This window comes from Bactrocera latifrons, unplaced genomic scaffold (genome assembly GCF_001853355.1).
Source record: "Bactrocera latifrons isolate USDA-ARS-PBARC rearing strain unplaced genomic scaffold, ASM185335v1 scaffold_97, whole genome shotgun sequence".
Taxonomy (NCBI): domain Eukaryota; kingdom Metazoa; phylum Arthropoda; class Insecta; order Diptera; family Tephritidae; genus Bactrocera; species Bactrocera latifrons.
In genome coordinates, this window is record NW_017537678.1 from 1,115,265 (window position 1) to 1,142,641 (window position 27,377).

General features: G+C 35.8%; 1 protein-coding gene across 1 annotated transcript in view; it reads right to left on the reverse strand.

Moving 5' to 3' along the window:
• Positions 1 to 9,293: 9,293 nt before the first annotated feature.
• The window catches only part of LOC108977911 (dual specificity protein phosphatase Mpk3), a 68,345-nt gene continuing 50,261 nt past the window's right edge, over positions 9,294 to 27,377 (reverse strand). The window contains exons 2-5 of the mRNA XM_018947885.1: positions 12,138 to 12,252; positions 11,869 to 12,052; positions 10,313 to 10,448; positions 9,294 to 10,249 (exon numbers count right to left, since the gene is read on the reverse strand). Of these exons, the coding sequence (XP_018803430.1) occupies positions 9,732 to 10,249; positions 10,313 to 10,448; positions 11,869 to 12,052; positions 12,138 to 12,252 (953 nt within the window). The 3' untranslated portion in view covers positions 9,294 to 9,731. The remainder of the gene's footprint in view (positions 10,250 to 10,312; positions 10,449 to 11,868; positions 12,053 to 12,137; positions 12,253 to 27,377) is intronic.

A 27,377-nucleotide genomic window follows, 5' to 3' on the forward strand; every position in this document is an offset into this window, starting at 1 on the left:
ACGACGTCATCGACGTGGTCGAGGAATGACCTTTTGATGCTCCTAGGAGGCGGTTCCGCTCCAAGCAGATGGCTGCAATAATGGTTTCTACGAAAACATCCTAGCAGGAACTGCTTCGAGAGGAGTTCACTATGCTCCTTAACTGGCAGCATAAGGGTGTTCGATGGGAGACATCAAGAGGCATCCTGTCGTGGTCTGGAGTGCTGCATTCTGGCAGTTCTGGAGTTTCCTCATCTGCGTACCACTTATCCAGGTAACCATATTGGTGCTGCGTAGTTAAAGATCGGCCGGCCGATTGCCTTGTCAGTTGCCAACAACGTTTCTTTGTCTCTTCCATATGTGCGGCCTGCTAGCGACTTGAGGATTTTGTTGCGGATCGGTCGTATGGGGAGTGAAGAAGCATAGACTATCGAAGGTTATACCTAAAATCTTAGGATTATTTACAGTCGGAATTTTAAAGCCATCGACTTCAATATTAAGCTCAAGTCTATACTTCTTCGTCCAGTTCGTAAATATTGTCGCAGTGGATTTGGTGGGGGAAGATGTTAGGTTCCGTGCAGTGAGAAAACGAGAAAGGTCGGAGAGGTAGTTTTTTACTTTTGAACACCTGCCATCGATTCCGTTTCCCGACGTCAATATCGTGCAGTCATCTCCGTACGATGTTATGGAAACCCCCTGTGGTGATTGCGGGAGTTTTGAGAAGTAGAAGTTAAACAGTAACGGCGAGAGGACACCACTCTGCGGAACCCCCTGTTTAATTCTTCTCAGTTTAGATGTTTCACCTTAAAATAGTATGGATGACCGATGACCGCTCAGATAGTTCATGGTCCACATCTTTTGAACTGGAGGAAGCGTAGTTTTTCCGATGTCTTGCAGTAGCGTTGTGTGGTTGACTGTGTCAAAAGCTTTTGACAGGTCTAACGCTACGAGGATCGGGGTGGACGCCAAGTGCTGTGGTGATGCTGTGCACTTTTCAGAATCCATCCTGGAGTGAAAGTCGGGAGTAGAAAGGCCTCAAGTGTCTTCTCTACTGGGGAGAGGAGAGTTATCGGCCGATAAGATTCCCCTTTGTTGGCGGGTTTCCCAGGTTTCAGTAGTGAGACCACTCTTCCGACTTTCCACACATTGGGTATTTGAAAAGTGGTCAGCGACAGATTGAGGACCTTAGTGAGATATCTTACTCCCGTCGAGACTAGAGCATGTTGGTTCCATCAATACTAATGGATATTGAGGATTTTGGTGTTGATGACACCCTGAATCTCCTCATCGGTGAAAGTAAGTGGCGCGCAGTCGTTTGGCATTTTGCGCAGCCGTTGATTAACACATCGTTTGGGTTTGTCTACCGAAAGGTGCATTGTAAACTGCCGGCTAAAATAGCTCGCCCAATTCTACGGGTCCGAAGATGTATGACCATGGAATTGAACTTCAACTCGGTCCATTATTCGGAAACCCCCGGGATCGGCATGGCGTAAGGTGTCGCACTCGTTAGCTACTTCGGCTAGGAAGTTGGGGCGAGCGGTAACTGCTGCGATCACCTTGCGGAATTGATATTCGCCAACGCATATGTCCGTAGGAATGGGTAGAGCGTTGAAGGTGCTCTCTGTAAATTCTGTGAAGACGTCCCAGGTAGCGTTGTTAAAGTTTACGAAGGTACGGTTGTCCAGAGAAACGAAATCGGCAGGTTCCTCGATCGAGATAATTATGGGCAGATGGTCTTATGCGAGAGTTACCATAGGTTGCCAGGTTATGCTATTTATCAGACCACCACTAGCAATGGTAATATTGGGCGAGCTACTACAAGTGCCCATAACTTTGGTGGGGGCTTCGTCATTCATTGTGCAGAATGTCAACGCCTGAGCGGATAGCTATACCCTGACATTTTAGGGTAGTATCTCTGCGGTCGATGTCTTCATCGATTAGATGATACTGCACGGTTTTGTGCAATATGAAAGCTAGGCCACCACCATTATCTCGCTCACGATCTTTGAGTATCACGTTGAAACCGGTACAACTCAGAAGATCTGAGCGGCTGTTCAGCTTGGTCTCTTGGACCGCAGCTATCGATACCCGCTCCCGATTCATGAGTGCAACTATCTCCTCGATCTGTTTGCGCTCATAGGGACCTTGGAGGTCCTCTGTTGGCCAATCCGGGAGAGGGACGGCGCAGCGCGCGAACTGTGTGCAGATTGCACAGCCGTAGAGGATAGAATCGCAGTATTGCGTAGGCAACATGGTTCCACGTAACGCGTGGTCCACTCCCTATGAATCTTAAGACCTGTGCAGTCCTTGGTCGGATGAAATACGAGTCAATTCCGGTACGTAGACCCGGCTGTCGTGGGAATTGAATTTTACTTTGAATAAGCAAACATTTTGAATTAGTCACTTTGTATGGCAGCTATATGTTATAGTTTCCCAACATCGACGGTCTTCACATCGTACTGTCAATAATTGCACCGTCTGAAGAAAGTGTTTGCCCAAAACTGCCCGAAAGTAAATAAATAGACACAGCTATAGTGACTCGCCAAAAGCTCCGGGCGTTTGGTTGGAAGGTTCTTATGCATGTACATTATAGTCCAGACCTGGCGTCAAGTGAATATTATATGTTTCCGTTTATGGCTAATGATTTTGGCAACAGGTCAAAATAAAAGTTTCTTGTTCTTACAACCGACAGCGGATTGTATGTGATTAACCAATTCTGTAGCGTGGAAATACGCAAAAGTAAGTTATGCCCTCTATATATTGGGTTGTAATTATTACTGACTATCTTGGAAAGGAAAGATTCATTTCGATCGATGGAATAAGAAGAAAGTAACAACGTACCGTCTTATGATAAGTTGGAAGAGTACTATAATCGGTTTATAGCACTAGTTGGCAACTACTTATACTGAGTAACGAAATCCTGGTTTTCCTTAATCTATCTTTAACATAATACTAATATATTATATTTGAATAAGTCTTGTCCTGGTTAACGTCTTGCCAAATACTCATCAATCGGGGCCGGTGAATGTAATGGTTGTTGAATAATTTGTAGTAACTTGTGTTCTTCGCACCGGAATCGACCGCACCGCTCAAATGAAAGTAAGCCGCATCGGAGAAGATGATTTTCTTAAAAATTATCGTTATCGTTTCCAATGGCTTCATTTCATGAGTGAGAATCCTTTCTCAAAATCCGCCAGCTTGTGGTTTGAGATAGTCCCAATTTGAAGAACGTCTTGAAATCGACACATTGCGCTCTTCAGCAACACTTGCAATATTTTCATTATTTCGAGCGCTTTATTGCCTCATTGGCACTTCAATATTATGTAAAAAAATTGAACGCACGAAATTTTCTACAATTCGGCCAGTATCTAGCACAGGTGAACGATCTTTACGACCATTAAATGGCAAAAGCGCTCGAAAAGTTGCAGTTGGAAAACGATTATTTTCATAGTAAAATTGAATAATTTGTAAACATTGTTCTGCGTATATCTTTCCATGATGAAATTGCAAACATTACTGAATACAATAACAAATTACGGTTTAGGACATATTAAAAAATGGCCGGAACGCCACTTAGAAATCATATCATTCAATCATGGAAAATCCGTTATACAAGTATGTATATGTACATCTTATCAATGTGGTTGTTGTTTGTTCGATTCGCTACTCTCCAACGTTTAACGAATTGATGACACTTATAATCACACTACATTTACCGCTATGTATTAGCAGTTAAGTTAAGGTTTTATCGTGAATTTTTGAAATGTATACAGCAACGAAATAATTTTTATTAAAATTTTTTACAAGTACTCAAATGCTATATCCCAGCGGGTTAAAGGTTCGCCGTTACATTTTTCTTTGAAGAATGCTCCGACGAAAATTCTGTGTAGAATTCTTCGATAATGGGTAATGCATGAAAGTAAGCTACGCGGCTAAATTCAATCAAGCAAGTACATGAAAAACGTTACAATCCAATATGTAAACAACAAATACAAGTTGATGTAATAAAATTTATAAGTAAATATTTTCATTATTTGCAGAAAGTTGGTTGTGTTTAAGTGAGCTGCTGATTTAATTAAATTTTTTTTTTAATTTTGTGTTTAAACTTTGAATCAAGAAATTAAAGAATATTCTCGAAAAGGCATATGAGAAGACTAATTAAAGTATGGTAATTGGTAAATTGGTAAGTTTTTCGTGTTTTTATCATTGATGGGAAATTATAGTTACCGAATTTCACCGAATCGGAGTGTGCTCACCAAACTCAAAAAAGCATCAGACTCACCAAAGGACCTTTCCTTAAGGCTCGTTGCTTCAAAAACTCAGCTATAAAATGAAAAAAAAAACACTCCTTTTTATACATAAATACTTATTTTCATAACGAAATACATACATGTATTTTTATAAATAAAGAAAAATTAATATGCAATCTATTATAATATTGGCCTTGGCATAGAAGAAGTCTCCGTTAATTGAGGCATCGAAGAATTCTTCGTCCCTATGGGGTGATCTGTTACTTTTCGTAGAACATCGCCGTGTTAATTTGTTGATTTCATGCTGCATCGTTTACCTTGCTCGCTTACCAATGTCTACCATATCCCGCTGGGATGTATATGAAATCAACTCCGTTGCTGGATCACCAAAAACTAATCAAGATAGATCGTCGAGTAATCGTCCGCAAGCTGCAAATTGAGTAAAAATTGAGATATATTGATAAAACTTGGTATGCGCGTTCCTTGGAAATAATAAAAATACGACTTTGTGGATGGGCATATCGGACCACTTCCACCGAAAATCCATAAAGTACCATAACTAAGGACTAAATTAACATATAGAACTGTAATTTTACACAGGGGATCGCAGTAGCAAAGGGCATCTCTGGGGGCAAAAAATTTTAAAATAGTAGGCGTGGCTCGCCCTCTAATAAGCTTAATGTACATATCTCCTGACCACTAACGCTACAACTCAGCTTGCTCAGCGCAAATATTGTAAAAACTCCTACCCACGGTGTAAAAATAATTGAAATCGGATGATTATCCCGCCCGCTGTCTATATAATGGTACTGTTAAAATCTACTAACAGCACGATTAATCAATAATTAAATGCGCCAAAGAGATTAAAGAGGCTTTTAATGGAGCCGCGGTCAAAGTTGGGCACAATCACATATCTTGTGACCCGCTCTATAATTTTTATATCCTGTTTTGCCACGAAGTTTGTAACAACCAGAAGGAAGCGTCGGAGGCCCTATAAAGTATATTCGATTTAGCCATGTCCGTCTCTCTGTCTGTGCGTCGGTCCGTCTGTATATATACGAACTAGTCCCTCAGTTTTTAAGATATCGTTTTTAAATTTAGCAAATGTCATTTTCTTCTTTAAGAAGCTACCACTATAACATATAGCTGCCACACAAACTGAACGATCGGAATCAAGTTCTTATATGGAAAACTTTCGCATTTGACGTGGTATCTTCACGAAGTTTGGCATGGATTACTGCTGAAGGTAATAACATAATCCACGAAAAAATTGTCCAGATCGGATCACTGCAGCATGTAGCTTCTATACAAACTGAACACATAGTTACTAAGAGAAATGCACTTGTGAAGGGTTTGGTGCAGCCGAAGTTAGCGTTTTTTCTTGGTTACAATAAAATGGCATTCCTTTGACATTTTTATGTTACATTGTGAAAATAGGCTAAATCGGACTAGAGCCAATCCTACTTCCCATACAACACCATTTTTAATTCCATTGGAATCTTTCACTTTCACAGATATCAAGGATGTATTAATATTTATAGTTAAAGTATAATAGAATGAAACTTTGCACGAAGCCCTTGGGGTTATGCAGGAAAAGAAAACAGCTTTTTCACCTCTCTATCTCTCTTTTACTTGCTCTTAAGCAAGACTTGATAGGTGGACTTGTTAGCAACGGACCCACTTCCAAATATTATTCCCCACGTTGAGTTAAGTTTCACCACCAAATCCGTGATTCGTTTATATGCATGGAAATGTGTGTATGTACTCATCGTTTTGTAAATGAGAAACAGCTTACTTTTATTAAGTTATTTATCAATGGTTTATAAACAAATTTGGCGATGGACAATTTCAAAACTGCATTGCTGCAATATTAGGTACGTCATTACTTACTTATAATACATTTTTGCCAATATTTTTTTTTTAACAATATGAACATTATACTCATAGGCTTATGCCGTTATGCATTAAATATATATTTATATACTTGTTTAAATATTTTTTTTGTATGGTTTTTATCAAACGATTTCCAACTATGCCTGTTTACACCGTGCTTGCTTAGGCGCACGTACATGCATACGAGTACAACCGTGAGTAGGCATAATTTTCATCGACTCAACTTTTACGTCTTGTAATTATTTTATTTGGGTTTTCGGCTAAACGTCGCGACTTTCGGCCAAAGCACAAATTATATTTACGATTTGCGAGTTAATTACAGAGCATACTATTATAATTTATAACGGTATTTTCTAATAAAATTATTTATTTACTATTATTTTTACGCAATCTTCAAGGTAATAAATTTAAAAAAGAATATTTTATTATTATGTTCTTGTAGTTTAGGGTTTTATATTTATTTTAAATGTTTTTGCAAAATTATGTATAAATTACGTTATTTGATGTTAATTAAATTTTTTAAATTTTAATTTAATTTTACTTGTGTTTTTTTTTTTTTGTTTTTTATTTATGCACAGCCTTCATTTTCGTTCTACATGTATCATTCACCTGAATTATTTGTACGCAGCACCCTTTAACTCAAACCATGCCGCATAAAATTAGAAAATTTTCATAAGCTTAACCCTTGTGTTGGTACACACACCTAAATTGCATATGTATTTAACGGCTTCGAGTAATGTTTTTGTAGTTAATTTTTAATTTGTACACTTTATGATACGATCATGTCATATATATGTACATACATCTATAACTATGTATGAAAGTAAGTATATATGGGTTAATAAATGGGTTAATTGTCAGTACAACGGTATATATAGTATATGTATGTGTAAATATTTATGATATTTTATTTTTGTTATATGTTTGTAAGTAAATTGAAATTTAAACAAGAAGAAGAAATTGAAAAGAAAAAATGTTGTATAGCCAAAATACAGGCTGTAAAGTAACTAGTAACTCCACTGGACTTTTATCGTGCAAACAGCGGATATTCGTTAGGATTTGGTGGTTAGCGAGTATTCAATTGTCAGATTTTGGTCTAAATACACTAGTTACATACTAGTTCAAAACCGATATCAGTTCTTGCACTTTTATGCACTCAGGAACGGTTAGAATTATAATTAGGTCTTTCACGTTTTCATTTAAAATGTATCTTTCTTTGACATAATTAGACTCTCTTCCGAACTACATTTCCAAAAGATATTACAAGTATATCCTTTTTTTCTAGATAGTTCAACTTTAGTCAATAAATACTAGTAGTAAACAGTATTTATTCTGACTAGTTTGCTCATCTCCTGCAGGGCAGTAACAGGGTCCAGATTAATTCGCTCTTCTGAAAGGCGACCGGTAAATTTTAAATGAAAACCAGGTTTATAATGAATTTTATCTTCGAAAAACAGAAAAAATCATATCATGGCACACAATTGCATGTTTTATTTAAACAATTTGATATCAATGTTTTGGCGTACAATATTTGGCCAATATCTCTCTAGGAGGACGTTTTATTATTCGCAATAATATTAATTCTAAGTTATAAATAAAATAAAAAAAAGCTAAAAGGACATTGTTTTTAAGAAAGAAGTACTTAAATTAAGTTCGCCAATTGCCTTAGTATTAGAAATCATTTTTGACCACCCATATTATGTATGCGTATTAGCGCGAATATGGCATCCACTGCCCGGCAACTATACAAAAAATTATCTGCAGGATATAAAGAAATGCTAAAATCGGGAGAATGCTCAAGGCATATAACCAAGTATCGACTTGGATATGAAAGAATTCTTTGTTATTGTTTTTAAAATGTCATTCTCTTATTGGACATTAATTTTGAGTTTAAATGAACTTAAGTTTCAGGTCGCAAGTATTACTATTCGTAACACTATTACCACCTATGGCAAGAATCCAACAGCACTGTTATAATCTGAAGACTATAGCTGACAAAATGTTTACTTCAAAGTATGGAATCGGTAAGATTCTTTAGTATAATTAACTCCTATACTTGCATTTACTTCCATGGGCCCGAAAAAAATCATATTAACCACCTGAGGGATCGTTCCTAAGAATCGCATTATCATTTTCAATGGAAATTAAATTCTCATAAGTGAAAGCTGAAAAAAATACAATTAAATTAAAACAAAAAAATTAATCGAAATAAAATTCAGTAAATTTGTGTTATAATATTATTTTGGCAAAAAGTTTGCATTTTCTTTCAAAAAGAGTTTTTATTATTTAACAATATTTAATATAAGTTGTAATTTGAATCGTTATGCATTAATTAATTAATAAATTAATTAGTTCACTTCATTGTTTACTTGCTGAACCTAAATTACACATTTTCATTCGCCTTGGCTCCGTGACTTTATGCTACAAACATTTGTTGTATTGCTTCCACATATATATACATATACAATATATACATATATATGTATATATAAAATACACTTTACAATATGTAAATTTGTAACTTCCTTAACTTGTAATTACTTTGTATGAATATTGGGTAGATTTGTAGGTGTGGTTATATATATATATGTATATATGTAAGTGTGTGTATGTTTGTGAATGCAGCTCCTTGTGCTTTGACATAAATCAAGAATTAGGTTTTGTTGTTGTAATTTGTATGTCTTACTGACGTTAATTAGCATGAAGTTTTTGCCTACGTTACGTACAAAACTTAACATAACAATGTATATACGTACATTACTGGCTTAAGCTAGATTGTGGGATTTGTGTTACAGTTCATTTGAATACAAAATTATAAAAAAAATTAAAATATTAAAGATTTGTAAATTTATGCTTGAATGCTTTTGGTACAGATTACTCTTGGATTATTATTTTTATCTTCGAATATTTGTTTATTCTTCAGTTGATCACCTTATGTTTATAATAATTATGTTTGCGATGATTTTTGTTGGTATATGTTATGTAATGTGTGCGAAGCTGGTATTTTATAAATACTTGTACAGCTAAACATTAAATAACCGTTATTTGTTCTATTTTCTTTGATGTCCATCTAAAAAGTTATGCGACTTACATATAAAAGTAAGCAAATAATTTTAAAAATTAATTTTATATTTAAATACAAAACGATATTCATTATATAGGCTAATTTTTATAAAAAAAAAGGTTAGCAAACAACATAGGTATGTATATATTTTGTCGCTGCTTTGTGATAAATGTTTGTTTGTATGGTTTATACGATTTGGCCGCCTTCGGCTTACCGTTTTTGCTACTTTTGTAGTTTCATTTGTTGTTGTTTTTGGCTCCACCACCAGACCTGTAGGAAAAAAGTTTCGCGTGCTTGCGACACACCATCTCAACGACCAATAGCAGTGTGTCCGCCTCTGTGCCCCTTTCTGCACGCCTCGTCGCTGCCTTTTATCGTTCGTCGACGGTCGGCACCACTTCGACCACCGACACCGCCTCTGCCGTGGTTGTTGTCGATGTGGAGGAGGAGGTAGTCGAAGCTGGTGACACATTGTCGGCGTTGTGCGCCACTGGCGGCTCCACAATACTCGGCGGCAACACGAAACTTTTTCCCACAAGTTGATCTCATTTCAGGCCCGTATCGCTAGTCGGCGTCCACCGATCGAATTCAATACCCGAATCGGGTGACACACCGGTCGCCGCCTTAGCCAGTTGCGCCATGTAGCCACCCGTCTGCATACACTTGCAGTCCGTTGCTATGCAATTGCATGTGAATTTCGAACCCATATCGCCAGCACAGCGGCCGGCCATCAAAGTGCTGCCTAAATTCGCCTGGGCGGTGCATGAGGGCACACTAACACCGCTACCGCCACCGCCACTCTCATCCATGGCAGTGCACTCGTTGTCACCATTGCCACCGCTACCGTCGCCAGCTGGACGCAGTTTACGTTCGAATGAATGCAACTGCTCCATGAAATGGAAGTTGGGTGCGACGTCTGGTTTGCGGTCGCGCACCAGCGTGAATGCGTCGTTGAGGCTGAGTGTGCGCGTCTTCATGAGATAGGCGAGCGTCACAGTGACCGAGCGGGAGACACCGGCTAGGCAGTGTACAAGCACGGCGGCGTTATTGGAGCGTGCTTCTTCTGCAAGGGAAATTAAAGTAATTGTCAAAACATATTTATGAGGAATGGGTCGCGTATACTTACCTATAAATCGGATGGCAGCTGGAAAATGCATGGCCAGATCTTGGGAATAGTGATCAGTTATTGGAATTTGTAAATACTGAATGTCGCCGGAGGACTCGAAGACGTTTGGAAGATCCGGTGTGACGTTTAAGACATACTGGAAAGAAAGCACAGTTTATTATTGACTACATTACAGAGTTTATTAAGAATATATTAAATACGATATCAAAGGCCAATCATAACATAATTTGATTAAGATTTGAAATCCAAATGATATCTTCCTCATGAGTTGAGGGTATTTAAACGCATCCTTGATTACGGAGTACGACATGAGGATTGTTCTTGGAACTGATTGATTGTTTATGATTATACAAAAGTGTAATTGGGTGCAGGAGATCGTATTAGCCACTTTCGGACAAAAACCTTTTTAAACGTGGCCACGCCCCTAACTTGCTTAATGTTCATGTTTTCCAACCTGTTGAAGCACAATCGGTCAAACTTGCTGAGAAAAAATCTTTTCAGTACGTGTTCTTACGCTGTGAAAATGGTAATAACTTCCACTCGGCATACTATATAACGGTTATGTTGAAATAAATTTGACAACACAGAAAAAGACTCCTTCTAATAATAGTCTTCTTGCACAAAATGAAATAGAATGAAATAAAAATATCAAATTTCCGGTTGGCTTTATATCGCACTTTTCGGTAAATACAAAGGGAAAGCATAATATTGGATATACTATAGTTCAGTGTCGAAAATGTGCGAAATCACTGGTGAAAGTCATGACTTTGAAGTCGTAGATAATTTCGCCTTGGAACCATCATCAACAAAAACAATATTAGCCTTGAAATGCATCGGAGAATCACTCTTGCCAACATGTGCTTCTTTAGACTGAATAGGCAATTGAAATTTAAAGTTCTCTCCCGATGAACAAAGACCAAACTCTAAAATTCCCTCATCATTCTTGTCTTGCTATTTCGTGTAGAGGCATAGACGATGACAAAATTTGGTGAGTCGGCCCAAGGAGTGTCCGAGAAAAAAATAGCAACAGTTGAAACGACTGGCGCGCTTTTGTTAATTCGTAAGAAGAAGATGTGCGATATCGATCCAATAATTATTTAATTTGATTTAAAAAAGACTAATATTCATATTTCTGAAACGCAAAATGTAGTAATGAAACTAAGTGATTGTAATTCATTCGGTTTCTAGGCATAATGCGTGTTGGATTGTTTTACATTTTTTAAAAGAGCAATGCCTGAAAGTAGCCTTTCTTATTTTCAAATTGCGTGAGTATGAAATTTTCAGTGACACCCGAACTTAGCCCTTACTTACTGTCTAATAGTTTATGAAATTTCATATGTAGTAATACCGAAATAAGCTGAAGAAACCATACATAACATAATTATTCATCAATTCTTCAATGTAAACTTTTTATATAAAATATACGATTTTAAAATTTCAGAAAAATTTTCTTAATTCTATTTATCTAATCTATTGCATTTTTTTAACAGTTTTAGATGATTGGTATCTCTGCCTGAAAGTTTCCTTACTCACATCACTCTTTTATCTGAACTCACCTTAATATTGTACTTTTGTAATGCACGTGAATCACAACTATGCGACTCATTGCCAAGAAATAGGCCTGGAATGATCTCCACAGGTGCCTCATTGATATTGTGATGTGTGGTGCTCTCACAATCGGAAGATTCCGTGGAACTACTGCAGGTGGAATCTGAATGGGGTGTTGATATTCGCAAGGATCTGTGGAAGAGAAAAACAGAAGGCATATTATTGACTTTCACTTGAAAACATTGCGCAACTTCAGCTTCAAACTGGCACAACATACCTCAGTCCCATTAATTGATCGGCCTGTGTGCTGTGACTAGATTCCATTTCTTTGTTTTGTGCACTGTCATCCTCACACCACTCGGGAAATGCCTGACGGAAACTTGAAAAACCATCTGTAATGGATTATAAGAAAAGAGAACATAACTCTAATTAATGAATTTTAGGAGGAAAAACAAACAATACATATGAGCTAATAAATTGCGATTGACATTACGGTTATTTCAGGGACCGAACACTTCATTTTTACTAAATAACGCTTTATAGGAATAATAAGTCGTCATTGCGACTGTAATTCGCAGAGTTCCGAAAAATATGTAACGTGCTTTATAATTACTTAAGGGAAAAACTGCAGTTGACGTCATTGTTGTTTTGTGTGTGTTTTGTTCAACCCACTGACCTTTTGAGTTTTTATATTTGCATTTCCGCCAACGTGAAAACTCACTTATTATACACCCACGAGCGAAAACAATGCCCACTTGCTGCGAGCATCGTCGGTTTGTAGCCGTCCATCTGTTTGTATGTCGGTAAATGTCAATGTTTACCCAGCAAGCCCTTTTGGGCGAAATCTAGTTCGGACAAATTAAGGTAGAAGATGATAGATTAAGACTTGCAGTCTGTCATTTACATTAAAATAGGCTTTATCGGTAGTATAACTAATTGATATTATTTGTATTAGAGCCCAGTTATTCAAGCACTCGCCCGAACTTGAAGAGAGTCTCTTAAAACATTTATATTAAAGGAATATTATATTGATATAAGCTCAGGTGGAGTATTTATGGAATCCACTGTATACCGATATATTTCTTTTGGTTGTACTATTATGAGGTTAGAATGAAAAGAAACAAAATTTTGTTCGATTTGCCTAACTTCTTTTGTTCTCTCTATAATGCGAGATGACAAATATTTAATTTGAAATGGATAGTATCAAAGTAAATACTATTCTCTCAGTTATTACTTATTTGATTTCAAATATTTTCTTGAACGATTATGTCTACTTTTCTTTATCACATTCTAAATTTATTTTAGTGTCTTTAAGTTTTGCCTTTGATAATCATTATAATCTATGAGAATGTTGAATAGTTTTTAGAATCATTCAACAATTTAATTCGCGAGGTTATGCATAGATTAGGAGGTTACAAAATGGCGAACTGTACTTCTTTCCTTCTTTCCGACGAATCGAAGTTTAATATGAAAGCTTCAGATGCCTTGGAGATGGTACGCAGATCGAAGGAACAAAGCCACAATCCACGTTTCAGAACAGGCATGGTGAAACACGGAGGAGGCAATGTACTAGTGTGGGATTCTTGGAATAGGGCTAATACATCATATCTATGGTAGAATGAACAAATTTATGTATAAAAATATTCTTCAGAACATTATAACAGAATTGGGATTTTGAAGTGGCCAGAACTCAAACTCAGATAAACTATGGGAAATTGTAGATTGAAAAATCAGACGTGAGTCGTAAAATCAGGACGCTTTATTCATACAAGTAAAGGAAGCTTGGAAAAACATTTTGTGCGACATATTAAATAAATTAATTGAGTCCATGCCTCGCCAATGTGCAGCTGTACTGACAGTTAATGGATACGCACCCAAATACTAGAATTCATAAATTTCTCAATCATAAAACTATTTCGTGCTTTAGTTTTGTCGCACATTGTATTGTGCCAAAATTATGATGTTATATGCATATTTTACTCTATAAAGAGTTATTGTTTTGAAACTTGAGACTGTGGCTTACGAAATTGTTAAAAAATTATAATTATGTATGTTAGCAATAAAAACATGGTAGAACAATAGCCAGTAACCTGAACACTCTTGCCTGCATTGTTGAAAGCGCATACATATATCCAGAGTATACTGTGCAACTCAACAACTCAAACCACCTTGATATATGCTTGATATATGTACATCTTCAAATAAAAACTGCCAAGCATGTTTTCATTAATTATATTATACGATTTCTCATATACATACATACTATATATATTTGGAGCGGGAAACTGCAGGCAAGCGCTCGCCATTGAGACGGCTGCGCTGACATCATTTGCATGTTTTTAAGTGGAACAGGCAGCAACGACAAGCTGCACACCAGTTTCGTGCTTCAGACATGCACATAAGCGAATGCGTATACATATATACACACATACATATGTATTTAGTTTGAAAATTCTTTTTAGCATTTCCGCGCTTTTTCACTACTCGGATGCGCTTGTGTGCCGCCGCAGTTTCGCTGACTTCCAAACCGAATTCGAATAAAATCACGTCAAATCCACAAACTCAGACCCACACATACACGCAAGCATGCAAACAGCAATTGAAATGCGATGCTAAATTAGCGTAAAAAAAATTGCGAACAATTGGGTTGTTGTTGCAGCTTATTTATTTAATTGTATGAAGAGTATTGTTTTTGAGAATAAAGCGTGCAAATAACGCGTTTGCTGTGAGCCATGAACGCGCGCATTCATTCAAGCTCGTGCGCAAGTGCGCTAGAACATGTACCAGATGTCGGTGAGCATGCGTGAATGTGTGTGTGTGTGTTCCAGACAAATGCTAATTCATTCATTGGCACATTTAAAGTAATTTTAGCCACAAACCGATGACTGTCCGGCACATTGTGCTCCGACACACATATGGGAACATACATAAAGCGCGAGGGCAGCCCGATAAGTGCTTAGCTTCACCCTTGGCGCCACTAACCCAAGAGAATAGTATTATCTTGCAGTTCATTCTCGTACACGGCTAATGTCGAAATTTCAGCCGTATTGAAATCGCTTTTCTGTTTCGGCCACAGTTGGAAAGGGTCATGTTAGCGAATTTTAGAAATTTTATTCTTGATTTTGGGAGGGAAAGCGCGCAATGAAATTGAAGATAGCTTGGATGCTGCATATCGTGACTTTGCTTATTCGATGGTACCATCAAAACTGAATTTAACGTGACAAAAGTTCACGACTTCGTATAGACAGAACGCCAAATGAAAATACCCGAGAAAGCATTTATGCATCTGAAAACTATACGTGGGTCATATTTTCCATAAAATATTTAATACTGAGACGTTTGCACTACATTTTCATTCATTTCTATGTACTTTCAAAAAGAAGACGAAGACTATTTTATCGGCCGTTGCCAAGTTTGGTAAACTTGCAGTCATTGCTTTGTGGACGCATAAAAGGAGTTTCACTATATTAAGTATATCGAGCTAAATGGTGAATATACCGTGAATTAATCGTCATTATCGCACGGCCCTCGTATATACATACAGCTGGTCAGTGGATCACTTGGCTATCTGCTTAGCCACCTGCCACCCAGCTTACAGCGTCCAGCAGTCATTCACAAATCACATATTACCGATCACGTTGTAGCGTGAAATTCACAGTTGTTTTGCTGTTTCGCCATTTACACTTTGCATTCATTATATCTCAGTTTTATTTTTACATTGTATCATTTCGCGTTGATAATGCGTCATAAGCGGGTTTCATTGAAGAATCGCTCTTTATGCCACCACTTCTAGCGCTTTAGTCAACCGTCTGTTTACATTTATACAATCATATTTATTTCTGTAGCATATCGGTATAGGGCCTGCACTTCCGGTCGGGCCGGAAGTGTGCGCCACCCGCACAAATGTGTCTAATGGGAATACACATTGAAAACACACGTGTTTTGTTGCGGGTCAGAAACGCATTTGTTTACCTATTCGAGGAAATGTACATATGGACATATACAGGTACAAACAAACAAGTCCATACTTTTATAGCTTCAAAGGTGGCGCTTTTCAAGCAATTTCATTCGAACACTACTTTGTTCCTGACAGCTGAATTAATTGATTTCATCTACATATATATAAAGGGTGAATCATTGCGAAGTTCCCTAATTAAGCTTCAAATTTACTGTGGAATGTTGAGTCCAATTTTCGGTGACTTTTTCAAGCTTTTCGGCTAGTAACTGGCAAATGACACCCGCGAGTTTTTACTCTAAAAGTTGTTATCCTGCTCTCAAGTAATTGCTCAAGAAAAAAAAAATACATTATTTCTCAAATAAGTTTGACAGCTGGTTACGCATTGTGAATGATCCACATTAGAAGAGCAAGAGAGAATAAACAAAGAAAATATACTTTGTGCGTATTCTGTAGGTATGTATGTATGTATGTATGTGTGAAGTAACATAAATATTTTCATTGCGATTTAATTAATGTTGTTGATGATTGGTAAGTTTTGTACAACATTACAAAATGAAAAATACTTCATAATAATGAATTTCACTAATTTATGATGAATTTAATGATTACTTCGAATTTCATTCAAGAAACAATTGTTGATTTGATGTCTCTTCGCAAAACCAGGTTTGCCATAAAAAACTATTAAAAATCAGTACTAGATTACTTTAGAGCTGCATACTAGCACAAGCAAATTTATCGCAGGAAAGTTTCTTGACCGTTTCCTAAGCGTTTTTTATTTGAAGTTTTTACATTTCTTGAGAGCTGGATATTAAGCTCAAGGCATGAATCGACCCTTTAAGCTTTACACGGTCTTGGAGGACACAGTCTTGGAGGACCGGCCCAAAACGTGAAATTATCGGAACTTCCAAGTGTTCTTGTTGATAAGTGCGTTGTGTGAGAAGTGGCGCCGCCTTGATGAAACTAAATGTCGCTAAGATCAGGAGCATCTATTTCAAGTACGAAATAGTAGGTTATCATGGCGCGATAACGGTCCCCATTGACGCTTATGTTCTTAACGGAATCATTCTCCCGACCCACAAGTCACACCAAATCGTTTTTTTCCGGGCTGAAATGGCAGATCTTGAATCTCTTGCTCTTCGTCTCAAGTGCTTGTTTACATTCATTTTAACAGAAATGGGACTCATAGCTGAAAAAAAATGGGGCTCGAAAATGAGAGGCTTCAGTTCTTGTCCGAGATGTATTTTGTACGCTTTCAATTTAAGATCTCGGGGTAAAATGCCCCAAAGTTGTTCCATACGTCAGCCCGAGTTGCTGCGGACGGCGCTGAATCGACTCTCCACCGTCTTCGGGTACACTCTCAGCTACGGCTACTCTATTGTCTTCACTGCGTAGTGAACGTAATCTATTCGGTCGAATATTATCTAATAATGAATGCTGGGTCTCTAAATGGGATTGATTGATGGGAAAGATTTTCTTATCTAAAGAAAAGTGTTGTCAGACGTCGATCGAAAATCAGTTATATTAATGTTATTAGATTTTATAGCAAAAATTCGCCTCACAAATTTCATAACATAAACATTTCGATCAAAACCGATTACTTTTCATAAGATCGCCAGTGACCGCACCCAAGTCAAACCGACCCGATTAAGAAGAATTTAACAACTCATTAGATTTGATAACATTTCGAAGTCTTTGCAATCTAACAAAATACCTCAATTCTTTGAGGAACCCAATATTAGTGGTATTCCCATTCATGGTTAGTCAATACACTTTGAAAAGTTTCAAATTAAGAAAAAAATATATATTAGGTCCAAAATGAAGTCTTTTAGTACAACAACATAAATTGGGAAAGCATAGATGGCTATGAAACTAAAATATTTTTTCATCCAATTTAACATAATTCCCTAAAAATACGCCAAATTCACCAAAAGAGGAGTTGGAAGTGTGAATCACTTAAATAATAAAAGAGTGGCGTCATTCGGAAACCCTTTGGTGCCACCTTAAAATAAGAAAAAAAAATTCCACAAATTGTTTAACGAACCTTTAAGATAACGCCGCACAATTATCTGATTTGCATCAAAAGGTGTCCAGCACCCTGTTTACAAACAGATAGGCGTTGTTATGCATACAGAGGATGTACTAAACATTAAAGTGTATGTATGCATAATAACAACATTCGTTTGCCGGAAATAACAATAATATATGTATATTGTATATACGAGTATATACAGAGGCTACATAACCGACAGCATTCGAGGCTTATGTGGCTATTTATGGTAAGCGTTTGCACACTCCCGTCGCAGACACTCTCCCAGTATTGGGACTAATTGCATTTAAACAATTAATAAAGTACACACCTACACATACATGTATGTATACGTATTTGGATATGTGTGTATGTGAGCATTTATATATAATTAAAATCATTTATACTTGGTACTGGTATATTGGTGCGTAGGTCATTTTCATAATTGAATTTCTGTTTGCTAATGGGCATTTGCATATCTCTGTTTTCCACAGAAGCCAGGACAGACTCCCACAGACCAGTTAAGTAGAATAAGGTTTCTGCTTACTAAACATGTACTACATACGTATAAGTATGTGTAAGTCTATTTGTAAGTCTATACTTACATTTTAGACCTATTTAATTTCTTATACATAGACCAAACCAGCTGCCAAAGTTTAGTTATGTTATTGATATTTATGTGTTTTTGATATTTGTTGTTAAGATAACATAAGTAATCCGAATTGCCGTATTTGAAATGCGAATTATACTGAAGAGCGCCACCAGACTGCTTTGCAGTCAGAAAAAGTTACTGCTTAGAGTGGTTTGAATGTCAAGGACTCGGTTGGCCTTTAAAATAAATGGTTCCACTGGACAAAGCTTACGATAATACCGATATTTACCGCGCGCTTTAATAAATGAACCGGGTCAAGAATGGGAAAATGAAATGCCACATAAGGTATATTATTTGATTCTGTTAGACCACCACATTTTGGGGGGTTGCGACAGATTAAACGAACCTGGTTGATAAGCCTGCTAGAACAAAAAATGCCTAATATACCGGCAACGGTGGTGAAAAATAGTACCGATAAGATGGTAAGGGAGTCTATAAATTATATAATATTTATTCCATTTACGGGTTTCAAAATATCGCTTTTTTATTATTTTATTAAACTCGACAATACGTTTAGAATATTGTCATTTATTTCCATTCTCAACATGAGCGCTCGAGACGATATCTTTACTAAAATATTAATTTGTTGTTTGTAAAAAATATCTACTAAAAAACAAATCTCAGTTTTTTTTTCGTGCAAGTTCTAAGTTAGAGTTTTAACTAAAACGCGTATTTTTTCACTTTAAATGATCCTGTAAGGAGTTATCCCAGGGGTCACCAGAAATAGCGTCGCAATGGCAGAGTTTAAAACATTTTTTCCACAAATTTTAGAATTTCTTTGCTAGTAGTATATGAGAAAAAGTTCTTGAAAAATTGCTATTTTCACCAGAGAAACTCCTTAAAAATTTTATTCATTTGTGCTTAATAAAAAATTAAATTTCCAGATCTCTAAAAGCATCCGTTATGTATAAAGTGCTTTAAGGGCCACTTTCTTATTTTGTGTGCAAGGCACGAAGTTACAGTTATGTTGTTATTCTATTGACTTATAGAATTGCTCGAATTTACAAATTAATATAATTGCTTTTTTTCGTGTATCTTATTTGCCCACAATAATATAAAGATAGGAGAAATAGTAGAAAAATTAGAGTGCTTTTTTAGAAGTACGTACATAAGTGTTTAAGATCATTTCAATAATAATTGTCCAGGTTGTTTTTAATAATTTTCCGGATCTCGGGTAGTAATAATTTCTAGTCACAAAAGTCCTCATCCTAATCGAAAAATTAAACATAAATTCGGGTATTTCTTAGGTATAATGAAAATCAAGTCTAATGCTGTTTCTATATATTCACTACAAAATACGTTGAAAGCGCTTTTAATCTATATTTAGAAATTTAAAAAGTTCAAATTTGAGTGACATTTGCTATTTTTGCAATGTTTTTAAACACATTTTTAAATAAACAGGTATGTATGTGAGTATGTTTAGAAATAGAATTTAGAGCTCATACTCTATAAATGTATGTACGTTTGTTATGCGTTCGTATTTCGAAATATTTCTTTGGTATGCGAATGGAATTTTTTATACGCCAGTAAATATACCTTCGCAGTGGCGGCTAAGTTGAGCGGCGTGTTTATTTATTTACTGCGCTGTCACTCAAAAAGCGGCAAAATAGAAATTTAAACACATCTGAGAGACGGTGCAGAGACACTTTTGCCTAAAAGCTGCTCGTCATAATCATAGCCGAACATAATTATATATCAATAACCGTACATATGTATGTATGTTTATTTTTAATTGGCGCTTACACCTTGGTTGGCTGTTTGGAAGCTCCATTCTTGCTGTTTTTGGTGGTAGTGTCTCGATTTTGAAGAAATTAGTAGTGGATGGCTTAAGAGAAGCCTAAAGGTATGACACTGCCGTCAAACATTAACAAAACAACTTTTCGCATAATTTTGATTCGCCAATAATAATAACTGATTTTCATTTTATCTTTTAATTTTAATTTTAATTTCTTTATTTTTATTTTTTTCATTAACATGAGATTTAGAAACGAAATATTCTCTATTCCGTAAACTGGTGTGGCCATTATAATTGGTGTCAAAATCGTACCTATCAATTTTTCTGTATTCTGTGAAAGTTTGAATTTTAAAACAAGTTCTCATCTTTGAGTTTCTAAAAAATTTGAGTGAACTTGCTTGCGTGTTGTTGTTTTGTTTTTCTTTAACTCCCCAATAATACAAAAAAATAGGGCTAATGCAGAAGAAGAAATTCAAATTTGAGTTAGTTTCTGTAGATGTTTTTTACATAATAGTTTTTTCCGCCAAAAGGTATGGAACGTAGACATAACTGATTTTTCAATTTCAACAATTTTGAAAACCACACCAATTTTCTTATGAGATTAATGCAAATTTTTAAGTTTCCTAAAACTCAAATTCTCAGAATTCAGCATATATTTGATCTTCTAAAGTTTGAACAAGTGCAATTCTTTAGCGGAAATATGAAATTCTGGACAAATAACTTATCACTAGTATTTACTTATTATTTATTGCTTGTATTTGTAATCATCTCGTGCAGACCTTAATAATACATACCAATGCCATTTAAAGGATATTAAATATTCAAAGGCTGCAATTCGAAGTTCACTTTAATTCCTATTAAAGTGTAATGAACCACGCCTGCAATGCCCCCAGTTTCTTTTCATGAAAAACCAGTTGGACCATCGTGAATGGTTGATATAACAAATTACTCTCAGAAATGTAAAAAAAAAAATATATATATAGAGGTAGAATTTCTTCGATATACAGTCTCCAATGCATGGCGAATCGAACACAATAAGTGTACATGTCATCATTATTTAATAGTCGCCTAAACTGAACGAGTACATACATACTTATATATTTGTATAATGTGTTTCTGAAGAAAGTAAAAGACATAGCAAACATAAATATAATCGAAATTTTAAGTTGTGATTACAGCTTGTTAGCCTTCAGTTGATGAGTTCATAAAAAAGCATGCAAGCAAATCGTAAATACAAAATCTCAATTAACAAAATCAATAAAAGAAAAAGAATGAAGTGAAATAACTAAAATAAAAACACATACATATGTATGTGACTAGTACGTTGGAGGCATTGAGCTTCAATGAGATTCATGAGTAGTTACTTCATTCATACAGCTTCTTGAACCAAAAGAACAAAATAGCAAACCCAAAAAATAACCAAAACACATTAAATTAGATCGATAGCATTAGCACAATGTCAAAAAGACACGCGTCTGCGAGTCGCGCAGCGGCAAAGTACCCGCTGCCTCGGAGACACGCAGTCACCAAACCGGATTTCCAGTTCAACGCCAACAAAATTACGCTCTAAACAACATAAAAGCGAATAAAAAAAGAAATGTGTGCCATAAGCGACTAACAGCAATACCTACAGAACCAACGAAACTGTGACTCGAGAAATGTAGGGTCGCAGAAATAAACTAACGAAGCACAGAAAACAGACAATATTGAAACCCACACTAAATAAAAAGTTTGAAAATAAAATAAAAACCAAAAAAAAAAGCAAAATAAATACGTTAACTATTGCAGTGCACGCTTGACTTGATAAAAGTCCAACTATTTGTGTATTTGTGTATACCTGTACATATATATTTACACGGTGATTGCTCATGACAGCGTGTGGGGTACTGTCAGCTTTATCATTGCCTCACTTGCATGTTACAAGTTTATTTTTTCACTTTTGCGCTTTTTTTAAATCGAGCGAGTGCCATTCGCCCCCCAGACGACCATTATGACCCGCCCAAACTGTTAGTTGGGCAGCTGAGCTGCTAGTTATTGTTCATTCACATATTTTCGAGCGCTGGCAAATTCAATTTGTTTTTCCGATATTATACATTTACATATAATACTGTCGCCACTTTCCCGTTACAAATTCCAAACTGGGTTTCTCCGTGTAATTTTCAGCACAACTTCTTCAATGAACTACATGGCATACACACACAAAAACGTACACACATTTACTACCACTACGTCCGCAGCGGCGTATGAGTTATCCGCTGAGGTAAATGCAACAATTGGGAGGAAGTGGGAAGCGAATGCTTGCTAGCTATTTCGTTGCGTGACATTTTCTATTTATGTGTGGCTGTGTGTGGGTGTGTAAAACCGTAACACAATACACATCTGCTTGGGAGACAAAAGTATCACACCTACAAATACAAAACAAAAAAGCACACAAACAGCGGAAATATGCACTATTGCCATATGAAATTGTTTTTGTATTACGAAGAGGTATTGTGTGAGATTTTTATTTAATTTTTCCTGTTTTGATTTTTGAATCTACTTACATACACACATACATACGTACCTGCTAGTTGCAACGTAGGCTCCCAGCATTACAATTACATAATTTTAATTTCACATTACTTCGAGTGCAGGCAATTTTCATAATTTCTTGTGAGTTGATTATTACATGCTGGATGTTGCTTTTATTCCCTCACTTTCGCACTTCTTATATTATGGTATATATATACAACTAAATCTAAAAACGTTACTGACCAACCATTTCAAAGTCGAATATGCCGAATTTCATGAAGATATATGTATGCATACTGAAAGAACTTTAATTCGACAAAGACAAACGTCCAAAGCATTAAATTGTACATCAGGTTTACATGTGAATCAATATACTTAAAGGGTGTACAATGGACGGACATAATATAAAATATATCAATATATATAGCCTACTTTTCATGTGAACCATTTAGGGAAACCATTTTAGGGATAATTTTTCATTAAATATGTAGAAATTTAAATCTACAGTGAAGATATAGAACTTGCCATAAGTAAAGCTTTAAAAATGGTAAAAATTTACTATATATATTCAAGTAAGATATTTTAACTAATTTACGAGATACGGCGTAGCTTCTCGCACAAATCGGGTGAAATTCGTGCATGCTATTCTGCAATACCCATACGCAATTATGTATAATGATCTTAGTTATTCCAGTTGACTCTATGTCGAATATATCGCTCAATACGTGAGTTATGATAAATAAATCAATTTGGAAAGAGCTTCTGTGGCATATCTTAGTTGGTGTCAAAAGTAAAAGAATCAAACCCTTTAACATAACTCTTAAAGTTGACGGCACTGACTCCGAATTTTGGTAGTAAATTTTCATAATTTCGATTCGTTTTTGGATCGAAAAATGTCAAAAGAGGAAAACTCATTATTTTCTCGGAACACTTTATATTGCCTTGACCACTCTCCAACGCATTCGTACATAATTCGAGATCAGATAATGTTGATTTATTTAAAAAGTTCGCAGTCAAAATAAATTTTACTACTTCAAAATAACCACAAAATTTTTCTTAAATAAATATGATTCTAATACTGCTTATGATTTCATTCATACCACAAAGTTAGATAATAGAGAACTTCCTTCTTTAAAAATTTTAATTATGGAGAAGTAGAAACATATATATGTATATTCTTCTACACAAAATTAGTAACTAAGTATGGACATAAGAGCCACTTAGGAAAACCTACCACTTCCGTTAGATCACCGCTAAATGCACAAACAATAAAGCTTATCGCTTTGTTGGTTGCACGATCGCTTCTACACCACACATTCATACATACGGCAAATGTAAATTGGTATGTATATATATTATAGTATGTATGCATGTGTATAGACAACAATAACAGCGTTATTTGTGAATGAATGAATGAATGAATGAGACGCACTAAATTCGATTCGTTTGTTTTCAGCACACAAAGCACTGGAAGTGAAATGAATGGACAGCGAAAAATAAATGAATGCACGAATGATGAAATGTATTAATATGTATATGTATGTAATAACATATGAGCAGACATGTGTACTTTGGTGTACATTTCTAGGTTTGCGAATCGATGAGACAATAAAACAGTTGGCAAGCAGATGCAAACACATACACACAAGTACAAATAGGAAATGTAATAAAATGACCGAAACACGAGTGATACGTAATTCTGCCAAATGTGTACATATATGTGTGTGTGTACGTAATTCGGGTGTAATTCGGGTGTAATAAAAAATGCTAACGGAAGGAAGGAATGAAATGTCTGCTGGGTGCTCAGTGCCAAGTATGCAAGCGAAAATCATGTCAAACGGCAGCCAATTATATGTAAATGCATGAGCGTATACCGTATTTCGGTACAAATATCTATTTACACTTCGTAGAAGTCGGTTTTTTTTTGTGTTTTTTATGAGAGAAATTCTTAAGTATATTAGTTTCTAAAAGAGCTTCTTACCACAATGCAGAATCAGTCTCAATGACTGGCGCGACTAACACCAAAAATGTAATAACATAAAGCATAAGGAAGTTTCTTAAAAATAAAAATAATAAAAACTATATCGTTCGAAAACTAGGATCCTCTTCGGACTTGTAAGACCCCCATTTGTCTTATATATGTATAAATAGAAAGGTCTTCAGTGTGAATATTCAAAACAATTAGCAAGAATTGCCTGTTTCTCTCCACTTCCAGCAAATTTTGTCCAAGAAAGGTAATCTTTTTTTCTTTTTCTAAATTTAGCTAATTACAGTACGAAGGTAACAGTGAAGGTGTTAAAGACTTCAATAAAATGTAAATATTGTAAAAGTAAGTGCTACTGATATTTTTATTTCTATTGTCGCTTAACTCCAATGGTTAATTTATCTTTAGTATTGTGGCAAATTTTTCCAAGCTACTTCAAAAGGCATTTCCGTTATCATGCGCTTTCATATTTTTAGACATTATCAGCCTTTTGAAGGCTGTACTTAATGCAGCTAAAAATAAATAATGCTTGTCGAAGCATTGAATGCGGTTACACTTTACGCCTATCAGCTTAACACTTTCCCGGCAATGCGCTAATCCACCGATGTGCATGCTTACTTTTTGCACATTTCCTCTCCTATTTTTATCGCCGCTCATATCCATTACTATTATTTTAGTTTTGCCTTATTGCGGAAATTGTGAACTTCCGCTGTGGACCTTTTCTCAATTGTAACGGAGCTTAGGTGTCATGCATTGCAAAGGGAGAGGAAACGAGTACGAGATTGAAACTATTTCCGTGAGATATCACTTATGTACTAAGCGTTATATTTCGGTATTAATACGACATTAGATCATCGCCTATGTGTTTTGTGAAAAGCGATTTTATGTAATGTGTGTGTATGCATCTGAAATTATATGTGACAGGGATTTTGAGATTTTATAGAGAGAATAGTAAAAATTATGGTCAAAAGTGCTATACGTAGTCGTATTATACTCAATAGCTTCCTTCGATTGCCCAAGAGTCAAAGAGTGGCGAATCGAGCAAATTATACCAGATGTTTAAACAGAAGGGCTTAAAGCACACAGAACTGTGTTTCTCTTCTGTCCTTAGTTTGGATATGCTTCTTTCGTAACTCTTTGTTTTCGAGCAGTATTCATGGCCCAGGTTTCCAATACCCATTTAAATTGTATTTAAATTTTTAAGTTTAAAATTTTTTTGTTTTACAGTAGTTTGTCAATTGAGCCTCTCAAAATGGAAATATATGTACCTGACGTTTGCTGGATTCGCCACCCTTCAATTTCTACACAGCCGTCTCTCTTTGTTCATTATGCCAGTCTTTGTGATTTCCACTATTGAATAAAACAGTCTTTTTTATAGCAATTTCTTCGATTAGTCCCGTACCAAGTTTCTTTTTCTTTATGTGAGTATAATTTATTTATAGCAGTTGTAAAATCGTATCGCCACTATCTAATATCTACACATCCTTCTGTTTTTGTTACGTTACTTAATTTTATTGATACCAATTTTTTCTAGATTCAGATTTGCCACATTCAAGCCTCTATTTGGCTGTCGGGTCTATTCAATTTATACCAGTTGTTGTCCCCACTTTTGAATTTTTAGACATTGTCAACATAGCGCTTTAAAACACAAATAAAAAGTATGACCATTTGACTAAACTGCTTGCAAGCTAAGTGCCAACAGCAGCGAATTTGGATGCTTACTTCTTTTGGGGCAGCTATTTATTTTTAGCAAGGAAAATTGCTTATTCTAATGGAAGCATGGCTCAACTTGAACGTAAAGTTTAAGAAAACAAAAACACCATCGACCTTCATCAAGGGCTGAATATGCTCAACAGCAGCGGCTCACACCAGCCAGCTACCACTTGCTGGAATATATGTATGTATGCATATAAACTACAAAAGTGCGTATATTCATCAAAGTCAGCCTGACAGTCACTCAGCACTTAGCACTCTTGACTACTCTGCTACATGCCTGTCCGCCGGCTATAAGTCAATAATTCCAAAGATGTTAAGATTCATTAAAAATTAATTTCTTGCCACAGAAATAAACATAATATATATGCACATACAAGTGTTCATATATATATATATATAAATACAAAATAGCTTCTAATGTGCCATAAGTTAGTATGAGTGTTATGTAAAAATAAAAGTTTGATTGTGCTGTAGAATTCGGCTGAGTAATGTGGTTTCGGTTGCTGTGTGGTGCGTCAGCCACATGTTTCTTTTCTGATATCGGTTACATGATTTTCCGCGAAAATCCGCAGATAAGGCATGTGGATTTTTTGGAAATTTTTTGGTTATCAAGTTATAGCATAACGTTTTTGTATTAGTCGAAATTATTTTTTAAAAAAATTTATACGACATTGCTGAATTGATTTCTAAGAAATCTTAGGATATTTTAAGTTTGGTATGTATTGTATATAAGAAAGGCGGTGAATTGGCCGGTGAGGTATACTGGAGCTCTGAACAAATATTTAAATATAACTTTTCATTAATGGAAATATCCTTTTAAAGCATCAATGCAAGAAATAAGATATTGAAATAAAAAATATTGCCATCATTGCTTTCATCGCAATACTTTTAAGAACTATAAAACCATATTTACTATTAGATGACTTAGTTTAGGG